The sequence below is a fragment of the Schistocerca cancellata genome, chromosome 4 (genome assembly GCF_023864275.1).
Source record: "Schistocerca cancellata isolate TAMUIC-IGC-003103 chromosome 4, iqSchCanc2.1, whole genome shotgun sequence".
Classification (NCBI taxonomy): Eukaryota; Metazoa; Arthropoda; class Insecta; order Orthoptera; family Acrididae; genus Schistocerca; species Schistocerca cancellata.
Window position 1 is genome coordinate 513,073,193 of NC_064629.1, and position 15,353 is coordinate 513,088,545.

Genomic DNA, 15,353 nt, shown 5'->3' on the forward strand with positions numbered 1-15,353 from the left:
GCCGCCGCCGCAGCCGCCGCCGCCGCGGCCGCCGCGTACGAGCTGCCGTCGCTGCCCGGCGGCGTCGGCAGGGGGCCCACCTGCGAAACAGCCCGCTGCTGCTCACTGCGTCGCGAAACGTCTAAACTGTTCCAAAAGACCACGCCCCTTACACCAGCTGTCTCTCCCGAGAGTCATCACGCTCATTTCCTCTCGTGTTCCGGCAGATATTTTCAACTTCGTTTTTGCAATCTGTAGCTGTAGTCGGCCACCCCCAGAGTCAATCGAAAGAGTAGTTTTGTTTCCATTTACAAACAATGTTATGTTTAAAGAGGTATTTTACGTGGCCATTCGAATGAGTGGTTCCGAATTAGTCCAGTGTGATATTCGGTTTAGCGATATGTACTAACAGGGACAGTAAAACAAGAAAAATAACGAGTAGTCCGGCTGCGACTGTTTAGCGCTGCTGCATGGCGGTAGCAGATAGCGGCAGGCCATGGCGGCACACGAGACGGGGTAAACCGGACAACGAAGGAGAGATGAACAAACTTTTTATTGTGTCAATGTTAATACATACATCTAAGCTGAATATCGCACTAGACTAATTTGGGACCGCTCTATCGAATGGGCACACAAAATTCCTCTTTTGACACGATTTTCTTTGTAACGGGAAATAAACCGACTCTTTCCGTTAATACTGGTCGCTGCATCAAAGACGTGATGAGCAGTATTCTTTTTTTTTTTTTTTTTTGGCTGACTCAAGCTACACACTGCAAGAACGAAATGCAAATATCTGACGAAACACCAGATAGAATGTGTCTGACGACTCCTAAGAGGAACACCCGATATATCCAGATTTTATCTTTAGTACTTACATTGAATTAATAATCTTATTAAACTTTTAGATCTCCGTGACTGTTTTAATCGTGCTTGGAGCTCCGGCGACAAACTAATGGATCGTACAGGGAAGGACAAGGGAAAACCGTACAGTTTTATGACCAATTTCGGTGTTTTTTTTGTCAGTTTCGGTGCTGTTTTTACCCAATTTTGATGTTATGTTTTACCAACTTCGATGGTTTTTTTGACTGTTTATTTTGATAATACCGTACGTTCTTCATTTTTGTCTCATTTAATAGTTTTTCGGTGTTATATTGGAAACGCAAATACACATATCAGTTACTTTGTACAGATTAGTTATCAGAAAGGTTGATTATTAGAATAAAGTAAAACCAGCAACTAGCCACTGTTAATAATGTTATTTATGAAGAACAAATATCACTGTTACCTGATTCGAACCGGCAGTTCCATCACCAAACGGATGATCAGGTTCTAAATTGTATGCAGCTCATGCTGTACATGTCATGTTGATTGATTTCATCGTCGCGAAATTTCCTTGTCGTGGTGATGCCCTATCGCAAGGAACTTCCAGGAAATCAGCCAACATCACGTGTACAGCATAGCCTAAATGAAATTTTAAACTAAATAGCCATTTCATGATGAACCTGTTGGTTTGAAACAAAATGACGAACCTGTCGGTTCGAAACAGGTAACGGCACTATTTGTTCTTAATAAATTCCATTATCAACAGTGGCCGGTTACTCTTCTTTATTTTAAGAATTAAACTCTATTTTGAAACAGCCATTGTATACCATGTCAGTTTTTGACAAAACTGAATTACATTTTATGACTTCAAATGTCCCATGTTGTGATTGACTGATAGAAGCAATCCGAGCAGGCGCCATGTTATTCGTTCTGTATCTTTGCAAAACTAAAGTGCCATATTTGGCGGTTTTCGTAGTTGTATTTGCTTACTACGAAAATATGCAGTGTAAGTGCAGTATCGCATTAAAAGAGCTCTCCAAAACGCATCATTTTTTGAACTGATTTTCTGCGATGTCGGTAAATGTGCCGTACGTTTTACCTTAACCGACTTCGATCGAAATAGTGTAGTTTAAGCTGACGTCGCATCTAGGAAATCACTTTTGTGCACTAGAAATGATCTGTAACTATAAGGTTATGCGCGCACCTCAACAGTGAGGAAAAAGGTCTAGATGCAATTTCAACACTAAAAACCCATTAGATACCGATAGCAGTAAACTGATGCTTTGAGATTCATGACATTTCCAAAAGGAAACGGGGTAAATGCATAATTACGCGATAGTTCGTAAAAACCACTAATTTTCCGATATGACAGTAAAAATCACCGATTTCCTGTTGCATTTTGCATTATCGTTTACGCGAAATTTTCATGACCTTGCTGTAGATATTTGACGGCTTGAACAAAGTGCTCTTTTATGTGAATGAGAATATAATTGTGTCACGGGAAGTTTTTGCTGTAATGGGAACAAGAGGAGTCAGTACAAAAAGCACACTACTTAAGCTGCCATGTTGTCAGCCGGCTGGGAAGTATTTATCTGTAGTGTCCCCCAAGATTCCATCTTAGAATCTCTGTTTTGTTGAGCATGCTAGCTACCTATCAATAGCGTTGCTGAATTCAAATTTTTTAAAACTGGAAACTGATAAAATTTTTGTGATAAATGACAAGTCAAGCATAGTTTTAGAAAGGACAGTTAATGAAACCTCCATGAAGATTGACAAATGGTTTTTAGCCAATTCATTTTCAGTAAACTTTGAAAAGACTCGCTGTGTTCATTCCATCTGACACCATCAAATGTCTGGAATTGATTACAAATTCGACTGAGAGGAACATGCAATACAAATAATTCTGAAACGCCTAAGCAAGTGTATCTGCAATATGATGCGATCAGATAAGGTGAAAATAATTGAAATGTGGCGTAAATTGTTTAATTTTCTTCAGTTACGTCATACGGTGTTGTATTTTGGAAAAACTCATTAGGAAAAGTAAGATAGTGTGTAACATGATTATTGGTAGTGTAAATATAATAAAGCCCCGCATAAAATTGGCCAAATAATTGGGTATACTGTCAGGTAGAAGGGTATTGATTCTTTAATGAAATTTATAGTAAATGGGACAACTTATCCATTTTCTCAGCCAACAGCCTGGATGACGGAGTTAGTACTAGAAATAACGGAAACCTACATAAAGAATTACATACACTTACTTTGATCTGAAGTATACATTATTTAAGAACAGTTATTTTCAATAGTATACCAGAAATCGTGAAACGTTTATTTACTAGTTAGGTACTAGGGCTGGAACTTAAATAATGGCAACTATTTATTCACAACCGATACAAAAGAATTACTTGTTTGCACCTTTTACTGTCCTTCAAAGTAGTTACCAGCGATGTGTAGAGACTGTTGCCAGCGATGTGGAAGACGTAGTATACCGTTAGCAGAGCCTGTTCTATTGATGGTGCGAATGGAGCGGTCTACTGCCCGTCGAATCTCTGGAACAGTTCTGAAGTGAATGCCACTATGTGGTTCCTTCATCTTCGGAATCAAATCAAAGTCACAAGGACTTAAGTCCGAGGAGTATGGTGGATGGTACAGTACTTCCCAGTTCCATCGACCGAACAGAGCAGCCATAGCTAGCGCTGTATGCGCCCGCGCATTGTCGTGCAAATTGATGGGTGGGTTGCACAGAAAGTGTCGCCGCTTCTTTCGAAAAGCTGGTAGCAGATGATGCTCCGAAAATGGGCAGTAGTACTGTGCACTGACGGTGTGCCGTGGAGGAACGTAATGCGTTAGGATAACACCATCACAGTCGTACACGAGAGTCACCATAACTTTAGACCGCTCCATTTGCACCATCAACAGAACATGCTCTGCTAACGGTGTACTACGCCTTCCACAACGCTGGCAACGGGTTCTACGCAACGCTGGCGACTACTTTGAAGGACAGTAACAGGTGCAAACATGTAACTCTTTTGTATCGGCTGTGAATAAATAGTTGGCACTATTTAAGTTCCAACCCTCGTATGATTTAAGATGTGCCTTTAGGATTTATTGGACTGCCGAATTTCTTGAAACAACCAATAGTTACATAAATCATTTAATATAAGTTCTATCCAATATTCGATTCTTGCACTCTGAAGTTTAGTAAATCGGGGAATTCGATCAGTAGCCCTTTTGGACGTTAGAATGGCGGACTTTCTGAAATGTATTACTAGTTTATGAGTTCAGAGACTTTGTGAACCACCGTGATGCACGAAGTATTTCTTCCGATACGGAAAACTGAATGAACTAGAGTATGAGTTGTGGTGCCCCAAGTGTAAGGTGAGGAAAAGCTGGTATCAAATCAAGGATTCGTTAGCTAGCTGGAGGTGAGATTTTTATGGGACAGACAGACTTGGCCAGGTCTAAGTGAAGAAACAAGTTTACATTTGTTTTCATGGGAACTTGAAGAGCTGGTATTTTTGTGTGACTTTTGACTATCGACTTTGATCTGTATTCTTGTTTTGTCACTATAGACATTGCTAGGTGTGGTATCACATATCGATGTCATCCCACGGGCGTCATAAAGCTGGCAACGGAATTACTTATTTCCCGACAGTGGTCGCGCGGGATCTAGCGGAGCCAATGGTGCGCACCAACTTAGCCACGCCTCCAGCGGCTGTGGACTACGAGCGCCGTCTTCTGCCGCAGTATAGGACGTCCGGCGGTAGGCGCACAGCCCACTCGCGTTGGACCACGTCGCTACATGACGCTACGCAGATGCCGCATAGTCGCGGCCCCGATACCCTGTTTCGTTCTTTAGTTCAGAGAGCCTCATCCTTGTTGACACTGAGAGCTGAACTATATTTATTGCTGTATTATTTGTAATGAGTCTTCGTACGCTCGGAGAAATACAAATTACTTAAATCTTCTGTTTGCTGTGTTAACTTGTTCGCTAATCATTTCTGCTCTTGTCCAGCTTTCGTACGACGACAGTAGCCGCAGCACTCTGTAGCCCACCTCTCCTTATCACTGTGTACGAAGACGTACACAACAGTAGAGACCAGCTGAAGGCAAGGTATGGACTGATAGCTGTGTATATATTCCAGCCCAGAGACCGGACATCGAGTAGTTAAGTAGCTAAAGGGTTTTACACTACTGGCCATTAAAATTGCTACACCAAGAAGAAATGCAGATGACAAACGGGTATTCATTGGACAAATATATTATACTAGAACTGACATGTGATTTTCACGCAATTTGGGTGCATAGATCCTGAGAAATCAGTACCCAGAACAACCACTTCAGGCCGTAATAACGGCCTTGATACGCCTGGGCATTGAGTCAAACAGAGCTTCGATGGCGTGTACAGGTACAGGTGCCCATGCAGCTTCAACACGATACCACAGTTAATCAAGAGTAGTGACTGGCGTATTCTGATGAGCCACCTGCTCGGCCACCATTGACCAGACGTTTTCAATTGGTGAGAAATCTGGATAATGTGCTGGCTAGGGCAGCAGTCGAACATTTTCTGTATCCAGAAAGGCCCGTACAGGGCCTGCAACATGCGGTCGTGCATTATCCTGCTGAAATGTAGGGTTGCGCAGGGATCGAATGAAGGGTAGAGCCACGGGTCGTAACAAACGTCCCCATCTGTTGACTCAGGCCCGCATCTCGTGGTCATGCGGTAGCGTTCTCGCTTCCCACGCCCGGGTTCCCGGGTTCGATTCTCGGCGGGGTCAGGGATTTTCTCTGTCTCGTGATGGCTGGGTGTTGTGTGATGTCCTTAGGTTAGTTAGGTTTAAGTAGTTCTAAGTTCTAGGGGACTGATGACCTAAGATGTTAAGTCCCATAGTGCTCAGAGCCATTTGAACCATTTGTTGACTCAGGGATCGAGACGTGGCTGCACGGTCCGTTAGAGCCATGCGGATAAGATGCCTGTCATCTCGACTGGTAGTGATACGAGGCCGTTCGGATCCAGCACGGCGTTCCGTATTACCCTCCTGAACCCACCGATTCCATATTCTGCTAACAGTCATTGGATCTCGACCAACGCGAGTAGCAATGCCGTGATACGATGAACCGCAATCGCGATAGGCTACAATCCGACCTTTATCAAAGTCGGAAACGTGATGGTACGCATTTCTCCTCCTTCCACGAGGCATCACAGCAACGTTACACCAGGAAACGCCGGTCAACTGCGGTTCGTGTATGAGAAATCGGTTGGAAACTTTCCTCATGTCAGCACTTTATAGGTGTCGCCACCGGCGCCAACCTTGTGTGAAGGCTCTGAAAAGCTAATGATTTGCATATCACAGCATCTTCTTCCTGTAAGTTAAATTTCGCATGTGTAGCACGTCATCTTCGTGGTGCAGCAATTTTAATGGCCAGTAGTGTAAATACTGACGTTGGAGGAGTGAGAAGTTTAGCCATGTCTCGCGGGTCAAAGCGAGTTTGTCGACCCTTACTTAGACTGATTTAAAATGTGAGCAATGCAGAGCCGGTTCCTTCCTCTTATCCTTTCCCGTATGTAGTAGGGTTCCTTCTCTAGTGACCTAGAAATTGATGGAACGTCAGATTCTAACCTTCCTGCTTTCGTTCAATGCTTCGCTGCCCCAGTACCGCCAAAACTACACAACCACACATTGTTAGTTGTTGGCAACTTTCAAGTAGTGCAGTTTATCTATAGAGAAGGCGATCGAAACTTGTGAGGTAGGCCAGTATTTGGTTTGATTCGCTGACTAACCTGGTCGGCGGTGTAGTAGGCGGAGGATCCGCGCGCGGCGGCGGCAGCGTGCACGTTGGCGCGGATGACGCTCTCGCGGTTGGCGTACAGCTGGCGCAGCAGCGCCGACGCGGGCAGCGGGCCGGCCGCCGTCGCCTGGTGCGCGCCGTGCGCCCCCAGGTGATGCGCGCCGATCCACTGGATCGTACTCCGCTGCTGCTGCTGCTGCTGTTGCTGTTGCTGCTTCAGAAGCGCGTCCGTGCTGAAGTCCGTTGGCTGCTGCTGCTGCTGTTGTGGTGGTGTGGCCGCCGGGAGGTGCTTCGACATGGCGTGCTCCAGGTCTTTCACCGACGTACCGCCGCCCCCTGCTCCGCCACCACCTGTCAGTGTCGAAGTTGCGTTAGTCTTCTTCGTGGGATCCTGGCAGGGCCGCCAGATGAAATTTTGAAGCTGTTGTGGATCTTATACGAAATAGAGATAGTAAAATACAAGGGTTGGACGAAAATATGAAAACGCCGCGAGAAATGCATGCTTGAACATAAACGCAAATGCTACTCAAGCTTGCAGGTTTGCTTCTATGACCAAAGCAGCCGAAGTGTTTGGTGTTTCAAGAGTCACCGCGGCATAAGGTTTATACCGCATTAAGGGAAAGTGGAAAAGCGTCATCTGCCAAGTCAAAATCAGGACAAAAATGTGTATTGAGTGAAAGTGGCAGACGCTCAATGGAGAAGATGGTGACGAAAACTATGAGAATGAGTGTTGTAAAAGACACTGCAGAATTGAATGTCGCACTCGCGAACCCTGTCAGAACAAAAACAACACGAAGGGACCTCCAGAAGCAGGGAATTCCAAAACCACTCATCACTGAAGCAAATACCTGCAACACAAAAACTGAAGTCATAAAACCTGGACCATAGAGCAGTGGAAGAAAATAATTTGGTCGGATGAGTCTTGATTCACACTGTTTCCAACTTCTGGCCGTGTTTACGTCCCAACATGGCGGGAGTTCTGTGATGATTTGGGCAACCGTATTGTGATATTGTATGAGTCCCATGGTTACTCTAGAAGGTCGCATTACTGCCAGGAGTAATTGTGTGACCATTTTGGCTGATTAGGTCTATCCTATGGTACAACGTTTCTTCCCGAATAGTGATGCTGCGACAAGACTCCTGTTCATACAACTCACATCGTGCAGGACTGGTTTTGTGAGCATGAGGATGAAGTGTCGCTTCTCCTCTGGCCACTACAATCGCCAGATCTCAATATTTTGAGCCTTTGTGGTCTACTTTGGTGAGAAGGGTGCATAATTCGCCTTCATCATCTTTACTTGAAGTTGCCATTATCTTGCAGGAAGAGTGGTATGACATTCCTTTGAAAACCGTACAGGACTGTGTTTATCCATTCCGAGACTAATGGAAGCTCTTTTGAATGCTAGCGATTTTCTTACACCGTTTTAGGCTTGGTAATGTGTTATGTTTTTTGTAATCCCATATTTTCGTCCAACATCTCTAAGTCCGCCTCCATAGCTAAGTAATTAGAGTGTCTGACTGCTACGCAGAGGACCCAGATTCCGTTGCCAGTACTGCTAGGGATTTGCCCTTGATGGGTAGACTGGAAAGGGGTGCAGATTCGTGATGCCAGTTAACTTTATTAACAACTAGCGGTTTAAATAGATGGCAACCTGACAACGGCTGAGAGAGCAGTATGGTGGATGCTGGCTGGTGGAGGCTGTCACTTCAGTGAAGTATTCGTCATTGCTGTGCTAACTCTTTTTGGACGTTCAGGAGACTGCTCTTACACCAGTAATTAGGTACCTACCATCTAAATGTCACAGAATTATTAAGGGGTCCCAGAAGAGGTTCTGGGTAAAGTTATTGAAAACCATCAACTGCTCCACAAAGTCTATATGGCATATCAGATGTTCTAATTGATTTCTGAGTAATTCGGTGGCATTTAGCCCTTGTGACTCGAAAGAGTGCTAGGATCTCAGCAGGTGTCGGGAAGTGAACTTTTGTAGAGTCATCACCCATCATCTGATTGCTGTATGAAACTTGCCTGCTATTGCTGTTATTAGTCTTTCTTATGAGATACTTGCAGCGTCGGGTGGTGGAAAAGGTTGCGCTCAGTCTCGTGATGCCAACTGAGGAGCTAACAGAGTGAGACGTAGTGTCTCCTACGAGTGGGAAACGGACAACGGCGGCAAGAGCGACGTGCTGGTCCCAGGCCCCTCCATACCACATCCGAATATCACCAATGACAGAGGATGTCACGGCAGATGGTCGGTATCGAATGGCCCGTCAGGACCAGCAAGCGGAGCTATTGGTGAAAATCAGGTAAAAGGTAGGCCAATTGTACAAGGAATACTTCAACAGGCGCCAGAGAAATCCTCGAATCAGGCTTAGAGCACTCCACACATAGTGCGAGTGGCCGTGAAAGTACGAGTGGTGCAGTGACGAAGTTATTGAAGCAGATTTATTGTATCGGAGTAAACTGTCGCCTTCGCCAGCATCACCCACACAGTCGCGACCATTTCCTAGGGCCACTGTTGATTTGAACAGTCACAGATAATGTACCGGAAGGCACTTTGAACGTTTATCAGTGTTTAAGCAGTAGTATTTTTTAATGTAGTAGTGCTCTGTTCTTCTGGTTTGTTTAGAAAACGCAAGTGACGTGGAGTATGGGGAATTTAGAATTGTAGTTAGTCTCAGAAACCATTCGCGAATTCCACAAATTTTGCGGAATATACCGACGGCAGAAGACGCGGTTGCTCTAACAATCGATGTAGTGATTGCTACTAACAATGGGAGTAGATCTCTGCTGGCGTATGAGCAGACCTGAAGCGTTTTCCAGGACACTCACATAACCAGCGTCCCTTGTGAACGCTGAAATCCTCACAGTCTGCAAAGAGAGCGATTAGCGATGTCTGGAACGGCATGTCTAGGGTCACGTACAACGATGTGTATTGTCCGAGCATACTGTGATGGCTGCGATCTATAATGATGGCATCTTAAATGGAATGTGCATCTACTTCGTTCCACCTGAAAGATGATTATGCCTGTTCCAAAGAGGGTTTGTCTAGTGGACGACTACCTGAAGAAATCAAGCGCCTATAGATCCCATCTCGTTTTTAGTTTTTCGGTTGAAAATGCTTGTTACAATCTAGCTCGAAGGACTGCAGACTTAATACCGCCACCGCGGACCACTGCTGACATCCAGAGGGTGTTAGTCCAGTGATATGATTTGCAGTAGTGTTGTTGTGCATCTTGTATTTCCAAGCAAAGGCATCGCATCTCATACTGACCGACAAACACCACACCCATTAAGTGCACCCATGGCTGGTTTTCTGCAACATTTCGTGTTCATGTCACTTGTCACGTGTCATAATACTGCCAAGACACGTTAGTGGTCACGTTGTCGCCACGTAACAGGTTTCTCGTAAATCTCGGTGATACCTTAACTCATGGTCACAAGTTTATTCTCAGGAGAGTAGAAGATATCCGAGCGAAATTTCGTACAAGCGACTCGTAAATATTATCTCAGCTATGGTTTTGTAATGCGTTTGTGAGTACTGGTTCTCTGCAGGGAGCGTCAATATATATAGGAACACGCCGAGGTGTTCGGATTAACAAAGTAAGTATACAAACTCACGTCTGGAAATTCCATCGAACGACACCACACGGCACGGAAATTATGCAGACCTCGACGTTTTTCGGCATCATTTCGAAACGCCCTTTTGGAGCTCTTGAAAGAAGGCATATAACATTATAGCACTTGTTAAAATTAGAAGTAAAACTTTTTAGAGACTTGTATGAAAAGATTTCCCAACGAATCCTCCAACTGCATCTCGACAACTTCACTTTCAGGCGCAACCAGCGATACCTTTCTATCATTCCAGTAAACACTCAGACACCCAAATATTCCGTCCCGGAAATCTATAAGTGTCCAATACGCCTAAATGAAACAGCGTTAAGACAAGGAAATTGATTATTACTTGACCTTTTCAATCTGGCACTCGAAAAGATAAAGCGGGAGTTCAACAAAGAGAAATTTCAGGGTACTCAAATCGACAATGAGAATATTGCCTATCTGGCCTGTGCGGATGACATTTGCCTAATAGAGTGCACACAAGAAGAACTCAAAGGAAATGTTAAGACCATGGAACTAGTGGCACCGATATTCTGGGAACAAATTAGAACTGAAACACTTTTTTTTCCGTGTGGCTAAGGCCTCCCGTCGGGTAGACCGTTCGCCTGGTGCAAGTCTTTCGAGTTGACGCCACTTCGGAGACTTGCGTGTCGATGGGGATGAAATGATGATGATAAGGACAACACAATACTCAGTCCCTGAGCGGAGAAAATCTCCGACCCAGCCGGGAATCGAACCCGGGCCGTTAGGTATGACATTACGTCGCGCTGACCACTCAGCTACCAGGGACGGACACTGAAACATTGACTAAATGCCCATTGAAAGAAAGTTCCATAACTCACAATATCTGACAGTGAACTATTTCAGTTACAAGCGTGTGAAAGGAATCGAATATCTTGGGTCAGTTTTTAGTGAAGTAAGGTGATATCAACTTAAGCAGAGATTAGAGTAAGACTGTAGCCAGGAAACAGATGGTATTACTCTCTAAATCCTGTATTAAAATCTAGAAACGTATCTAAACAACTACAACTAAGACTATATAAAACATCAATATGGTTATCAACTCTGGAGTAGTCGAAAGAATGACTTTAACCGACTGCTAACATTTGAGAGTACGGCCACAGACAAATATATGGCACGGTCTGGGATATAACTGGTGGAGAATAGAGAAGGCGCGCAATCCAGAACTAGAAGAGCTATGCAAGGAGGCTAACATCGTTGTAATATGAAAAGCAAAAGACTCCAATGGGCTGGACACGTAGAGAGAATGGAAACAACGAGACAGCGCAAAAGTGCAATGGATCTCATCCGGCAGCAGACTAGTGGGAAGACCCAGGAAGAGGTGGATGGATGGAGTAAGACAAGACTTGTTGCAGTTGGGAGTCTTAGGGAACTGGAGACTGACAGCAAAAGACAGAAGCAGATGGAGAGCCTTAACTGTGACGTCGCGCAGTCATCTGGGTCTGATTGCAAAAAGTAACAAAATAAAGGAATACTCGATGAAAAACTAACCTGCAACCCTCAGCTAGTAACCATACAAAAGAGAGCCCAAATTAGACTACAACTACTAACCAACCATCATTTACACACATAAAACCCGAGTCTGCCCCTTTCTTACTATGCCCCTGCAGCACAAACTTCCGCTCCCACCAAATCCTGGAATAACATGCACTTGACATCGCTTTCGGTATCCGACTACCTTCTCCCACTCGTATCCTGGAGCAGCTCATAAAGTTCCCACATCTAGAACACTTTCGCCTCTCCTACATCTCCCGTAAAATTGATTCCCAACAACCCTATAGTCTTCTCCATCCTTGAAAGCCAGTAGGCCGTTCCTCTAGGAGCACATTCCACCTTCTCTTTATCTCCAAACACACTATGAGCTTTTCCAAAATAATTCAAGTCACCTTCCACTCTCAGACCATGAACTCATCCCTGAAATTTCTTCTTCCTTGGAACCATAATCTACTCTAACCATCGTAAATAAAAGTTCTTTGCCCAGCTGACATCTCACTCAATATCTACACCCCTCCTATCACTTCCTTCCCAGATTTTTTTTCTATAGGGTGAAAATTATTTAAACCCACAAACTTTGGCAAGTTGCACAGGATACCGAAAAAAATATGCTTTTCTTTAATGTCATATTTTCCTGTGAGGATTTTTTAAATTAACTGAACTAATAGACTCTGGGAGGTTGCGTGAGACAATGAAAACACTTTTTCTAATGTTTTTTCCCGTGAGGACAAAAAGTTATACAAACAAGTTTTTAATCCTTTATTATCAAGAGATAACAACATTAACAAAACACAATTACCTCATTTGCAGTAGAGGTTCAAAAATGCCTCCCTTGACTTGTAAGCAAAGGTAACACCGGCACGTCATGTTCTATCTAACACGGTCAAAGACTGCACGAGTGTCCTTAATTCTTACTGCAGCTGCTGCTGCTGCTGGTATCTGGGCAATCAGGTCCTCTTCTGATTCAACAGAGGCTTTGTAAACAAGGTTACACATTTCACGTCACACATAAAAGCCCAGAGATGTCAAATAGGGAATCGAGTAGGTTATGGTACAGGACTGCCACTGCCAATTCACTTTTCTGGAAACTGTCCGTTCAAGAATCGACGCACAGGACGACCAAAATGTGCCGGCGCCGCGTAATGCTGGAACAAAGTGCGCTGTCTTTTAGCGAGTGGCACGTCACCCAACAACTCTGACAATGGTCTGGGGAGGAAACAATAATAATGCCTGTCATTTAATGGCCTAAATAGAAGATACAGCCCAATTAAACAGTCACCAACAACATCTGCCCACACATTCAAGTAGAACTGCAATTGACGAGCGCGAGTAAATGTGACATGTAGATTAATCTCACTCAAAACATGCGAATTGCGGATGTTGAAAACCCAATCTCGCCCAAACGTTCCTTCACCTGTTAACACTACAGAGGACAGAAAAAGTAGGATGCGTTTGACATTGTTCCATGCAAATGCGAAAACTGTGTTCTGAGAGGATAATTGTATGTTTCCAGGTCGTGCACTCTCTGTAAGTGAAATGGATTCTCATAGAGGAAATTTCTGACATTAGTCTGATCCGTCCTCATGCGAGTGCTCAGAGCGATTATGTTCATAGGTAATTTGCTATAGGAGAAAAAGCTCAAGCTTCATCTACATCTACATCTACATACATACTCCGCAATCCACCATACGGTGCGTGGCGGAGGGTACCTCGTACCACAACTAGCATCTTCTCTCCCTGTTCCACTCCCAAACAGAACGAGGGGAAAATGACTGCCTATATGCCTCTGTACGAGCCCTAATCTCTCTTATCTTATCTTTGTGGTCTTTCCGCGAAATGTAAGTTGGCGGCAGTAAAATTGTACTGCAGTCAGCCTCAAATGCTGGTTCTCTAAATTTCCTGAGTGGCGATTCACGAAAAGAACGCCTCCTTTCCTCTAAAGACTCCGACCCGAGTTCCTGAAGCATTTCCGTAACACTCGCGTGATGATCAAACCTACCAGTAACAAATCTAGCAGCCCGCCTCTGAATTGCTTCTATGCCCTCCCTCAATCCGACCTGATAGGGATCAGAAACGCTTGAGCAGTACTCAAGAATAGGTCGTATTAGTGTTTTATAAGCGGTCTCCTTTACAGATGAACCATATCTTCCCAAAATTCTACCAATGAACCGAAGACGACTATCCGCCTTCCCCACAACTGCCATTGCATGCTTGTCCCACTTCATATCGCTCTGGAATGTTACGCCCAAATATTTAATCGACGTGACTGTGTCAAGCGCTACACTACTAATGGAGTATTCAAACATTACAGGATTCTTTTTCCAATTCATCTGAATTAATTTACATTTATCTATATTTAGAGTTAGCTGCCATTCTTTACACCAATCAGAAATCGTGCTCAAGTCATCTCGTATCCTCCTACAGTCACTCAACGACGACACCTTCCCGTACACCACAGCCAATTGTTTTGGTGTCCCATGCAACCTCCTAGAATTCTCCGGTTTAAATAATTTTCACCCTGCATGTAACATCTTCCCCCAGCACTTCCCACATCCCAGTAGCTACTCACAATTAGCAGGAGCCCCGTCATATTATGCTCGTAATAAAAAGAATGTACACGAAATCACAATCATCTTTTCATAAACATCGTCGCCTATTTTACCTTCTTAAAAATTGATATTCAAATTGTAAATTTTATAATACAATGGCAGAAGGAGGGCAATTTGACCGATGGCAGCCCGCCCACAATAGGGGGACTAGATAACTGTAAAATAATTTTAAAAACTATGAAACTGGAAGCACTTGTCAGGATGATCGCTTTGCGCCCTGTCACTAGTAGGCAACCTTCGTTTCGATATCGCTGGCGTTTTCGCAATAGCCGAGGTTAGAGTTGAGAGAACTGGCGCTTACCTGGGGGCCCGGGCTGGCCGTCGGGGTCGTCGGGCTTGGGGCTGTGGTCGGAGGGCAGCGCGGCCGCCGCCGACGACGAGTGGCACGACGAGGACGCGGGGCTGAGCACGGCCGCTCGCTTGGCCGCCGCCGCCGCCATCGCCACCGCCGCCGCCGCCGACGCCGCCACCGACGCCGCCGCCGCAGCCGCCGCCGCCGCCGCCGACGACGAGTCCTCGTCGTCCTCGTCGTCTTCGTCGGAGCTGCAGCAGCTGCTGTCCTCGTCAGAGAGCAGCTTGCGCTTGTGCGGGCGTCCGCGCGTCGCCGCCAGCTTCTTGAGCGCGCGGATGCTCAGCCCGCCGCCGAGCTGCGGCAACGTACAAAACACCCTCTCACTCACACGTTCTCGGCACAGCGCAGCGAGCTGACTGCCTACTTCGAGGAGGATGACGGGGAGAAGTGAAAGACAACTTACAGTGTGACGTCAGAGTCGTTGGAAATGGTCCGTTCGCTAAGACTGTCACACTTTATTCATCAGGAACTTGAATAAGGTACGCTAAGCTCCTCATCCCATCTCATGTTGTAATTCCTATCGAACTCATCCATTTTGTTTGGGATTAAAAAAAAAAGGTTCAATTGGCTCTGAGCACTATGGGACTTAACATCTGAGGTCATCAGTCCCCTAGAACTTAGAACTACTTAAGCCTAACTAACCTAAGGACACCACACACGTCCATGCCCG

At 45.0% G+C, this 15,353-nt stretch overlaps 1 protein-coding gene across 1 annotated transcript in view; it reads right to left on the reverse strand.

The window, feature by feature from the left end:
* Nucleotides 1-15,353, reverse strand: part of LOC126184298 (protein trachealess-like) — a 310,612-nt gene that overhangs the window by 19,969 nt on the left and 275,290 nt on the right. Inside the window, exons 11-13 of the mRNA XM_049926675.1 lie at nucleotides 14,633-14,978; nucleotides 6,584-6,942; nucleotides 12-80 (exon numbers count right to left, since the gene is read on the reverse strand). Coding sequence (XP_049782632.1) covers nucleotides 12-80; nucleotides 6,584-6,942; nucleotides 14,633-14,978 — 774 coding nt within the window. The remainder of the gene's footprint in view (nucleotides 1-11; nucleotides 81-6,583; nucleotides 6,943-14,632; nucleotides 14,979-15,353) is intronic.